General features: G+C 40.6%; 2 protein-coding genes across 2 annotated transcripts; one reads left to right on the forward strand and one right to left on the reverse strand.

The window, feature by feature from the left end:
* Window positions 1-2,581: 2,581 nt before the first annotated feature.
* Window positions 2,582-8,402, forward strand: LOC137955733 (pyrophosphate-energized vacuolar membrane proton pump-like). Its single transcript, XM_068802830.1, has 8 exons — window positions 2,582-3,114; window positions 4,207-4,781; window positions 5,639-6,018; window positions 6,103-6,189; window positions 6,433-6,763; window positions 7,428-7,838; window positions 7,923-7,982; window positions 8,053-8,402. Exons 1-8 carry the CDS (start codon window positions 2,880-2,882, stop codon window positions 8,257-8,259), a joined length of 2,286 nt encoding a protein of 761 aa, XP_068658931.1. The 5' UTR covers window positions 2,582-2,879; the 3' UTR covers window positions 8,260-8,402.
* A 443-nt stretch (window positions 8,403-8,845) lies between these two features.
* On the reverse strand, window positions 8,846-10,651 carry LOC137954821 (outer envelope pore protein 16-2, chloroplastic-like). The gene is made up of 7 exons (XM_068801725.1): window positions 10,526-10,651; window positions 10,367-10,426; window positions 9,965-10,019; window positions 9,696-9,727; window positions 9,573-9,606; window positions 9,084-9,151; window positions 8,846-8,989 (listed from the first exon to the last, which is right to left on the reverse strand). The coding sequence occupies exons 1-7, from the start codon at window positions 10,649-10,651 to the stop codon at window positions 8,846-8,848; spliced, it is 519 nt and encodes a 172-aa protein (XP_068657826.1).
* Between the last annotated feature and the right edge of the window lie 977 nt (window positions 10,652-11,628).

Raw genomic sequence — 11,628 nt, forward strand, 5'->3', positions numbered from 1 at the left:
CCTCTTCCTCCTCTAGACTAAGGAAGGGATGCCCTCTTTTTTCTTCTTTGTCTTTTTCCCCCTATCATCCTAATCTGGTGAAGCTCTTGAATTACCACTGGAATTAAAGTCTAATTCAAGAACCACGAGCTCCATACCGTTGGAGGAATGTAATGGCTTGCACAACCATAGTAGATGAAATCGCCGAGGCCTAGAATCCAAAGAAAGATCGTCGCCGCACCCAGATAAACGAAATCGCAAGAACTGGAGTTCCAGAACCTCTGTCGTTCACACAACGTACTGTAGCAAAAATGGGGGGGGACAAGTTCTGTCAATAATTTGACAACTTGACCGCAGACTGCCACATCAATCAAACCTCACCTCGTATAAGTCGAACATTCGGTAATCAGCGGCCAAATTCGACTGTTTCGGATCGAAAATCAGCTGCAATCAGAAAAGAGACCCTTTCTCGCTGAATTCTTGACGGTTGCTTGGTTGAATGATCTCTGAACTTCTCAACCAAATGCAAGCGTGCACGACGCAGGTTCTGCGTCGTAGTCGATTCATGCACTTCGTGGGCATGGTGAGTTGCGCGGCGGGTCGCCACAGCGATCGTGCTGTGGACGTCCTCTTTCATGAATCATTTTTCTTCATCACTTCTCCATTTCTTATAAAATCACTTCATTTCTTTAGCATCTTCTGCAAATTGTTTGAGAAAGAAAAAAAAGGCTGTTTACTATTAAATTCAAAGGGGAAAGCACAAAAGATTGCTTTGAAGGGAAGAGCAACCTTTGATTCAAATTAAATTCAAACTATCAATTTACTGATTCGAGTGCAGAAAAAAATGGGCATTGTCAAACTGGTAGATTTGTTCAAACTTGTCCCTTGCATTCAAAGCCATGAGAGAAAGCAACCCATTAACTAATATCAAATATAAAAAAAAACTCATCAAAGTCATCTACTAATACATATGGACCCTACACATGCTTTTTTTTATAAGCAGATTTCTAAGATTAATGAAGAGTTGGAGTTTGACAAGTGATAGAGCTGTTAATAAAAAACCAAGTCAGTGCACCCATTTAAAGAATTTAAGTGAATCCAGCCAGAGAAACTAACAGCCATTAATGATAGCCTTCAGATATTTATTTTCTTGCCATTAATTCATCTGCTCCCATGATTTTGACTTCCCACCATTCTAATCTGTACTAGTATCTTGTTTGGAATTTAGATTTTTTTTTTTAAATTGCTTTCTGCTTCGTGGGAAGATCTGTCTCGTCAACGTCGTGGTATTGAAATTTGGTTTGATTGACCGGAGCCAGCAAGCGTATGACTTTTGTTTATTGTTCTAACAGGATATGTTTTTCAAATTTAGAGACTAGATTACAGGAGGAAAAGCCAAATCTTCCATAAAACTTGTTGAACCATTGCTAGAAGATTAAGATTGTGATCTTGGAACATATGTTAATATTAAAACCAAATGGAGAAACATCAAAGTTATCATTGACATTCGAAAGTCTATAAATTACAGAGAGTTGTGTGGGTGATTGTCGATGAAACGAAGATACGAAATTTGAACCTATTTTGGGTATTAGTTAAACCAGAGAACAGTAATAAAAAACTGGCAAGCAGTATACTTCATGAAAGATCATGAAGTACCAACTGAAACTCTTAAGGTTGAACTGAATGGAATGCTATTAGCGTTTCTTTTTTTCCCTTTTTTTTTCTTCCACTTTCTGTTTCTAATTTGATCTCATTTCGTTTTTTTTTTTTTTAAAAAGTGTTCCAGAAGAAAGAGCCCAGAACTGTTTTTGGGTGCATTTGCAGAAATGAATTCACATTCGTATTAACAATTGATTCCGCAATTCTTACAAGGGACAAATATGCGGCAACAGTTTCCCAAACTGTATGAAGATTTGGATTAGAACGGGCAGAAGAGTTCCGTCACCTTGTAACCTTCACTGAAACATCTGTCAATGGATTCTTTACTGCCCTTTGTGTCAGTAACCTCACCAACGATTTCCTCTTCTTCTGCAGCTTCTCATCTGCCCAAAAGTTATCTTCACTCATTGTCCCACAAGTGGGTGTCGTTTTCTCCTCGTTTTTCCCACGTTGCGCAGGCTTTTTATCGGGAATCTCCCTCTGTGAAACTTCCGTTTCAGTTCAGTAAACTTAATTCTACAGTAGACTAGAGAAAAAGAAAGGGGATGATTTTGCATAATAATCTGATTACACCCATTTGATTCTCACGACCCATAACAGGGACATAAAAGTACTTACTAATTATCCTTTAATACTGAAACTAGTCAAAAGACCACCAGGGACTTGTGTTACAATCGCTTTTGTATTGGTTATAAGTAAATTTGTATTACAATCCATCTTGAACTGCCCGAGCCGCGTTGTTGATGATGTGGGCTGCCTAACGATAAGGACGAATGAATGAGTCAATGCCGTTAGTTTTCCACTATTCGGAAAAAGTTGAAATCTACAGGACGACCAGGAAAGTTCATTCTGGTAAAATTTGCAGTTAAGGGGGGGTATTTAGAGCTGGTTGAATGAGAATAATTACTAATCACAGCAAAGCACGTCCTCGAACAACTCATCAGAGATATCATCCATTGACTGCAAGTGCTAACAGATTTCAAATCGTTTCGTCTGGTTAAAAAAGAGCACAGAGTGTGCTTGAAGCTCCGCATATATTCTGGGTGGCGTGGGAGGTTGTATTTGGTGGAAGCTGGTTTTCCAAACAAGGAAAAAAAAAAAAAAAAGACTGGCGGTACCGGTCCCTTGGTTTGGGACTCTGTTGGTGTGCTGGTGGGTTTTAAAGGCAGAGTCCGTGGAGGGAGACGGCTGAACTGGTTTTCAGAAGTGGGATTGTGGTGAGAGCGGTGGGATATCGGAAGATGGCTCTCATGGGGGAAACTATTACGCAGATTGTGATTCCGGTGGCAGCTCTGGTCGGAATTGCGTTTGCTCTGTGGCAATGGTTTTTGGTTTCAATGGTGAAGGTCTCGAATGATGTAAGCCCAGATTCCAACAATGGGTATACCGAAAGGTTGCTTGAGGATGAGGAGGAGAATGTAGATGGTCATGCTGTTGTCATAAAATGCGCTGAGATTCAGAACGCCATATCTTTAGGTTGTGTATTAAGCTGGTTTTCCTCCGGTGTTTTGCGTTTTCCTGCTACTCTAACAACTAATACCCTCTCTAAGCGTTCCAAGTTCCAACTTTTTTATTTTTTCGGAGATGTGAATATTGGATTGTGGATATTCGGTTGAGAAAGTATTTTATCTGCAACATATGCAGTAGTTGATTGTTCTCGTGGCATTTTTTTTTTGTAGCGTTTTCTTTCAACAAAAGAGCTTCTTTACATTCTCATTCTTTGACTAGTTTCAGAATGATGATTTAATTTTGCTTAACATCTAAATTTGCTGTGGGATTCAATGGGGTTTCCCAATTTAGAATTTTGAAAAGGATCCTGGTTTGATCTTGCTTGTTTCACTTTCTTTCGATTTCTGTGGCCTTTTTTTTTTTTTTTTGACGATAAAAATGTAGTTTTTTAAGTTTGTTTCAGTTCTCTCCACCTCTGCGGCTATCACTTATCGGGAATCTCTGCGGCTATTTAATAATTTTTTCTTTGTTATTATTATAATATTTTCTTTACTTTCCATTTAACTAAGATGTCATAAACCTCCGGATTGTGCATCCATGAGTTCTTTAAGCTCATTTTATTTGTTTCTGTCGTACTGGTCTCGACATGTAATTTCCACTTACTGTTAGATCTGCTTTCTCCCTGAATTTGATTATTTCAACTGTATATTTTCTTTTTGTTCCTGACCTCTTCAGAGGCTCAGCTTTCAAAAGACTTGATTTCTCAAATACAGTGAATAATATGCAGGTTACTCATGTTTTCTGTGATTTTAATTCCCTTTCATGTGGACTCTGTTTTTGTAGTTTGGTTGTTCACATTTTAAAAGACTTCTAGAACCAGGATTCACTTATTTTTGTTGTGATTAATAATAGTGTCTTCTTCTACTAGATTCGTTCTCATGTTTCCTCCATTTACTCTCTTTAATTAGAAAACTTCTGCATGTTTGGTGTATGCTCCTACCTTTTGATAATTCCAAGCTTTATTCACTACTGTTATTGTTGTTTTTGATAGCAAATTATTGTCCCGACTGTTAAAAATTGTGAAAAGCATAAATGATCAACGTTATTTGTGTATTGCAGGGGCCACCTCTTTCCTATTCACAGAATACAAGTATCTCGGCATCTTCATGGCAATATTTGGTGCAATCATCTTCATTTTCCTCGGCTCTGTAAAGGGTTTTAATACACAAAGTGAACCATGCATTTACAGTAAAGACAAACTCTGCAAGCCGGCCTTAGCAAATGCACTCTTTAGTACCATAGCTTTCCTCCTTGGTGCCCTAACTTCTGTTCTCTCTGGTTTTCTTGGAATGAAGATCGCCACGTATGCTAATGCCAGAACAACCTTAGAGGCTAGAAAGGGCATAGGAAAGGCTTTTATTACTGCTTTCCGATCAGGGGCTGTGATGGGTTTTCTTCTAGCTGCAAGTGGTCTGCTGGTTTTGTATATTTCTATTAATCTCTTCGGGATATATTATGGAGATGACTGGGAGGGACTGTACGAATCCATTACTGGGTATGGTCTTGGAGGCTCTTCAATGGCACTCTTTGGACGAGTTGGAGGAGGAATATACACAAAAGCTGCTGATGTTGGGGCAGATCTTGTTGGAAAAGTTGAGAGAAATATCCCTGAAGATGACCCCCGAAACCCTGCTGTGAGTTTTCTTCATCCTTTCTCTTATATTATAGTCACTATTCAGCCTAGGATCTTAAATGAACCGACACCATAACATGATACAAGCGATGATAAATCTGTGAACTACAATAGGGGATCTAAATACTATGGATCTCATTCCTGTCTGCTTCAATATGTATCTTATCAATCGACTATTGATCTCTTTAACATAGGAAAGAGGAGGGAACTTTCTCCTAATTGGTTGAGGTGAATCGCAGTATGCGATTGTTACATCATGAAAATGGGGTCTCACTGAATTGTTATTTGTTCCTCTTATTTCTTAATACTGCTCTAGGGAAACTTTTTTCTGCTCCTCTAGTCTTGTGTGATTCCACAATGGCAGAATTAAGAGCACTTCTTCAGGGTCTTAGGCTATTCTCAGCTAATTTCTTTGTGCCCCTTGTAGTAGAGAGAGACTCCTTGGTTGTAATTATTTGGGTTTCAGGGAAGAAAATCCCTCCAGGGAAAATTTTAATTTATTTTGATGAAATCTTCGACTTATCTTGGTATCAAACTCCAAGAAGTCCTAATGAACTGGTTGATTCTTTGGATAGAGGGAGAGTTCTTCTAGGCAGCATCTTGTTGTTAGCAATACCTTTCCCATTTGTTCGTATTTCTTGTTTCGCTTTGTTTTTTTCTTGCTGCTAGTTTCCTCTTCTTTTGATGTAAATCACTCCTTTCCTGAAGCTTTTCTAATGAAATTTCATTTCTCATTGTTTGAAAAAAAACAAAGAAAAATACTGCTCTAGGGAGTGTTCATGTGGTGCATCCAGTGAGGACAAGCTGGTCCTTCCTAGTCCATCGGCTATATGACCTATTGTTCACAAATATTTGCAGGTTATTGCTGACAATGTAGGTGATAATGTGGGAGATATTGCTGGAATGGGCTCTGATTTGTTTGGATCTTATGCCGAGTCCTCTTGCGCAGCACTATTTGTTGCATCAATTTCATCCTTTGGAATTAACCATGATTTCTCTGCAATGACTTATCCTCTGATCATAAGCTCAATGGGAATTGTGGTTTGCCTGCTCACCACACTCTTTGCTACCGATTTCTTTGAGATTAAAACCGTTGATCAGATTGAACCGTCATTGAAGCGGCAACTTCTAATCTCCACCATTCTTATGACTGTTGGGATTGCAATTGTCAGCTACATTGCTCTGCCATCCAACTTCACCCTCTATGATTTTGGAGTTGAGAAACCAGTTAAGAATTGGTACGTACTTGGCCTATCTTGGGCTCTGGATTATATGTCTAAGTTTTTTTCTTATGTTTTTGGTGCACACTGCTGTTGTTACAGGCACCTCTTCTTCTGTGTTGCTATTGGATTGTGGGCTGGACTCATTATTGGATACACAACAGAGTATTACACTAGCAATGCTTACAGGTGAGGCTTATGTGATCCTCTTGTTAACATTATATATTGAGTCAATGCAGCTGAGCTGCAGTTTATGTAGGCCAATTTGTCCAGGCTGAAGTTTACGCTGGCATAAACTCCCTGGCTATTTAACTGGACTTGGCCGGTAAATTCATCCTATTGCTAGTTTTGTAGATGGGCTATGCTTGGTGGGCAATAATGGAGTTGTTGTCAAAGAAATTTTTCTGTTTACTAAATATTCCAAATTTGCAGTCCTGTGCAGGATGTTGCTGATTCTTGCAGAACAGGGGCAGCAACAAATGTCATCTTTGGCCTCGCACTGGGTTACAAATCTGTCATAATTCCAATTTTTGCCATTGCCGTAGCCATCTACGTAAGTTTCAGTCTTGCTGCCATATATGGAATTTCTGTGGCAGCTTTGGGAATGCTTAGCACAATTGCAACAGGGCTTGCAATTGATGCCTATGGACCTATTAGTGATAATGCTGGTGGTATTGCCGAGATGGCGGGGATGAGTCACAAAATTCGGGAAAGAACAGATGCTCTTGATGCAGCTGGGAACACCACAGCTGCCATTGGCAAAGTAAGACTTCTATCAATTTCTTTCATTTTGTGAGGCTGAACGTGATATAAATTTTTTATCTTTCTTGCTATCTTATATCTACATTGATTTGTCACTGATGGAAACGGTTAGTCATAAAAATATTTGTGATTAATAAAGTAGATACACTAGACTTTGTTTCAACAACCTGCTATTAATCAATCGATTTGGAAGATTTCAAACCAGTTCAGGACAACTTTGAATTTGACCTTTTCTAATCATTACAGGCTCTCTCTCTCTCTCTCTCTCTCTCTCAGGTTTCTTATCTTTACACAAAATATTTCAACATTTGAAAACCAAATGATTCGATACCTTTGGGAGATTACATAAATGGAAACCATACTATGTATCTTTTGCATTCAAGATATAGTGTATTAGATCTCAGAATCAGGTATTTTCGGCAAAACTACCATGTATCAGGCTTACATAACCAGCTCTGCCTCCCACAACACTTTTCAGATCAAGAAAGTGGTTCAGACCCGGTCCATGTTGTACTGGATGGATGCATTATGTGGTTCATATATGCTCTAAATTGCTTATGCCATGTCATGACCTTATAAACTCTGTTTTGAATTATTTTTTGAAAATTATGGAATATCCGTTCTCACACCAAAGAAGCTGATGCCATAAGTTTTGATTATGTAAGGGTTTTGCCATTGGGTCAGCTGCTCTCGTCTCTCTTGCTCTATTTGGTGCCTTTGTAAGCCGAGCTGGAATTAAGACTGTTGATGTGTTAACTCCCAAGGTCTTTATTGGACTAATTGTTGGAGCTATGCTTCCCTACTGGTTCTCTGCCATGACCATGAAGAGTGTGGGAAGTGCAGCCTTGAAGATGGTGGAAGAAGTTAGGAGGCAGTTTAACACAATCCCAGGACTGATGGAGGGAAGAGCAAAGCCTGACTATGCCACTTGTGTCAAGATTTCTACTGATGCTTCACTGAAGGAGATGATCCCCCCTGGTGCACTTGTAATCCTCACTCCATTGATTGCTGGAACCTTCTTTGGAGTAGAAACACTAGCTGGGGTACTTGCCGGTTCACTAGTTTCTGGTGTTCAGGTTTGTGCCATTCTCTCCCTTTCCATCTGGGCTACATTGCTGGGCTACATTGCTGATATATATGGTGAACGCTGCTTCTTATAGGTTGCCATCTCTGCTTCTAACACTGGCGGTGCTTGGGATAATGCTAAGAAGTACATAGAGGTAACATTCTCCCCCTTGGAGCATTCAAATAACAGAAACCATTGTTGTGATTTCTTAACATGTTTTGTAGGCGGGTGCCTCTGAGCATGCAAGGTCACTGGGTCCAAAGGGTTCTGATTGCCACAAAGCTGCAGTGATCGGTGACACTATCGGTGACCCCCTGAAGGACACATCTGGACCATCTCTCAACATCTTGATCAAGCTCATGGCGGTGGAGTCACTAGTATTTGCTCCGTTTTTCGCTACTCATGGAGGGTTGCTTTTCAAATGGTTCTGAACCGGAATTCTCGATGTGGAATGAAAAAAAACTCCCGGTTTTGTTTTATAAATCTGTAGGGTTAATTGTTTACAGTGAATGATTGGAATTTTCAAGCGACGAGCCAAAGTGAAAATCATATAAGAGTAAATGTTTCAATTCAATGTCATTGATGTTAGTTTCTCCAAATAATATAGATAGCTGAGAGGATAGCTCTGATCTGTGTAACAATTCTTGCTTCCAGTGCCCAAATCTAGGCAATGGAGATAAAATCTGTGGAAAAGAACGAAGTTGGCAACAATAGCATTAAAGAGAAACAAAAAATTATCAAAAATTTTGTGTAAAAAATAATGGAAAACAAATATGATCATTATCTCAGTCTGGTTGAGAGTTAGTCCGATCATGATCAATGGCTTCCTTCCACGCATGAGATCGAAGTGAGAAGAAACTAAAAAGCTATTGATTGTTGATTGGTTTACAAAACAATGTAATCCATGCACAATTTTCTTACAGAAACAACTGATAAAAAAGGAGCCCAAGGGCAAAAAAAGCTCAGCCAGGACGACTCCTTCGAAGCTATTTAGACGAGACCCAAGTAAAGCCGAGCTTAAAATATTCCAGTGAGAAGGTTTGCCGCGGTAGAGAGAGCTGCGCCTGTAATAGCACACTGGACAATCTGTTCGTGGGAAGCATCTTCGGCTGTTAGTGCCAATGCTGCACCTGTTATTGCACCTGCAACCGCACTGTTTTTCTGAAGCAAAACAATGTCAGCAATCAAAGAGTACATGGAATAAACAATTTAACCGTCTAGTAACAGAAGGAACAGAAGCTATCGAAGGCCTTACCCAGTCATGGGCGCCTCGAGCATCCCTTAGGCCGTATGTAAGGCCAGAATACATCCCTGCTGCCAAGCCTGTACCAATTTATTCTAAGTTAAACCATGAGCCTGATCTCCGATTCAAGCAAAGATGATTTAGCTTGGTGTTTCTCTACTACTCTATCAGGGAAAGAAACAGCATCGGAAACCATTAGAATTTGCAAAGACATAGTTCAGTGTTTTATGAGCATTTTGCCGCGGTTAATTTCTGTCAAGCAGCACACTCAATTAGAGTACAATGCGTTTCAAGTTCCATTTTTTGTTCTTCGTATATGAAAACTACAAAAAAAAAAAGGTTTCTAAGCCACATGTCTACAAAATCTAGGGCTCTTTTAACCAGGACAACAAGATGAACAAGATCAAACAAATCACACTCTTCTGTTACTCCAAATTATTTGATAATCTGTATCTTAGCTACAAAAAGTTCATCGAGAATGTAGAAAGGCAAGTAAAATACCCCACTGGATGGCCTCTTTGCCGGTGCTCTTCACCTGGAAAGATAACGAATATAAGATTCTCAGGTAATTTACTCAAAACTGGGAATATCAAGAGTCTGGATGCATAGCTTTGTAGATCTTACCATGGCTTCAAGAGATTTCCTAGACGTCTCCCCTGCAATATGTGCCAAGAGCGTATGAGATACGTCAGGGGAAGAGAAATCATGTGATGCAACTTTTCGAGTCAAATGCTAGGTTTATCATTAAATAACTGTATCAATTCTTTTAACCAATTCTATATAAAGATCATGAGAGAAGCTCAGAGAATTGGCTTGCTCTTAGGGACGGAGCCAGAATTTTGCTAGTAAGAAGCAACCGGAGTGACATACGGAACAAGAGGGATTTGGAGTACCTCTAAGGTCCGGCAACCTATGTTTCTTTCCTCCGATCTCCTGCACCCCATTTGGCTCTGCAGAAGCTGCAGCAGAACGCACGGAAATTTATTTACTCATCATCTTTGGGCATATTTTGTTCGTCTACTGACTACTAAGTTGAATTTGATTCAACGGATGAAAGTTGCTATGACGCAAAGGAAAAAGGATGATTCACTCATGGCAGTGATTTACTATATCCGAATGAATTCTCGTTATGCATCTCGTTATGCATCCAGATTGCTTCACCGTAAAATCCAATCAAAATTATCGTGTCATCAAATAAAAGCAACTACAGAGATGCTAAGCCTTACTCGCCTCAGACATGAAAGTCAGTTAAACTCATCTAAAAAATTCAAAAATAAATCGAGAACAAAAAGAACCACAGCACCTTCTGTTGCCGTGAAGTATGCCTCCCGCGACACTGCCTGGACTGCTCCAATCTACGGAATCAAGGAAGGAAGAAACGTTAACAAACACAGAAACAGAGGTAAAAACTTAAAAAAGAAAAAAACAAAGTAGAGAGTGGCATTATAGCGTACCCCTGCAGCCTTAACAAAGCTCTCAGCGATCCGGTTAAGAAGAGGATGGCCAAAGTCGAAGAATCCACCCTTTTCGAAGCTTCTCAACTCGTCCACAAGTGATCCAGTTTCAAGATTACTGCTCATCTTAGAAAAAAATCCAGATAAATGATCGAAGTGAAGAAAGAAAACCGCTAGCGAGCGCGGATTGGGAAATGGCAAGAGCAGATGAAAGAGCAAAAGGTGCCGGAGAGTGTGTTGATGGAGTTTGAACTTATGAACAGCTGAAGAAGGGTTCTTCGGAAGAAGCTCAAGCCGACGCGTGTAGCATGCCAACTCTAACGTCGGCAGTGTGAAAATGAAGATCAAACTTTCAGCTTTTGGAATTCTGCTTCACGAATCTCGGTTAGCAGTGCCAGTGATGGTTACAAAACCCGGTGGCACCGGCCGGCAGAACCTGGCCCGGTCCGTTACCCAAGTAATGACTGAGTAGGAGTGACACCAAGGGGTGGTTAGTACACATGACTCAGGAAATGATCTTCATGCGCATTATGCAGTCGTTAGAGAGCGCCGAAATTCATGTCATGTACATGAACTTACATGACTCAAGAGTTCATGTCTCAAGAGTAAAGGGCGGAAAGTGTTTTCCGCCCGATTTTGAGAATCATCTACGTGACTCTCGCGCGGGCTCAGACCGTTTCGCTCATTTCTCCTCATTTCGTTCCCGCACCTCGCTCTCGTTCCCACAGCCCCTCTGTCGTCTCCCTAAGCCCGAACTCTGTGCTCCCTTTCTCGTCTCCACCGTCCCTCTCCGGTCTCCCTCTCTACTGCCTCCATCTCTCGCTGCGAACGTTCTCCCGACGTCCTTCTCCTTCTCGGACTCGCTCTCCCTCTGAACCTCCCGCTCTCTTCTCCCTCTCTCTTATCTCTCTCTCTCTTCTCCCTCTCCTCCCTTTCGGCATCTCACGCCCTTCTCCCTCACGCTATTATTTTTTCCCCCAAAAGACCTTCCAATTTCTTGCGATTTCCCCTGTTTTAGTTTCGGTTTTCTTAGATTTTGACATTTGGGCTTCTCGGCCTCCCTCTCTTCTCCCTCTCTGCGTACCGTCGGAGCACTGCCTCTA

Source organism: Aristolochia californica, unplaced genomic scaffold (assembly GCF_029961685.1).
Source record: "Aristolochia californica isolate CCGP_79_NKW_82.1479 unplaced genomic scaffold, dmAriCali1.0.hap1 SCAF_2, whole genome shotgun sequence".
Lineage (NCBI taxonomy): Eukaryota > Viridiplantae > Streptophyta > Magnoliopsida > Piperales > Aristolochiaceae > Aristolochia > Aristolochia californica.

Coding starts and splice junctions, on each gene's coding strand:
- LOC137955733 (XM_068802830.1), top strand. CDS start 2,880: ATGGCTCTCATGGGGGAAACTATTACGCAGATTGTGATTCCGGTGGCA. Junction 6,764..7,427: donor CCACAGCTGCCATTGGCAAA/GTAAGACTTCTA, acceptor TGATTATGTAAG/GGTTTTGCCATTGGGTCAGC. Junction 7,839..7,922: donor CACTAGTTTCTGGTGTTCAG/GTTTGTGCCATT, acceptor TGCTTCTTATAG/GTTGCCATCTCTGCTTCTAA.
- LOC137954821 (XM_068801725.1), bottom strand. CDS start 10,651: ATGAGCAGTAATCTTGAAACTGGATCACTTGTGGACGAGTTGAGAAGC. Junction 10,020..10,366: donor CGGCAACAGAAGGTGCTGTG/GTTCTTTTTGTT, acceptor GCTTCTGCAGAG/CCAAATGGGGTGCAGGAGAT. Junction 8,990..9,083: donor CTCGAGGCGCCCATGACTGG/GTAAGGCCTTCG, acceptor GTTTTGCTTCAG/AAAAACAGTGCGGTTGCAGG.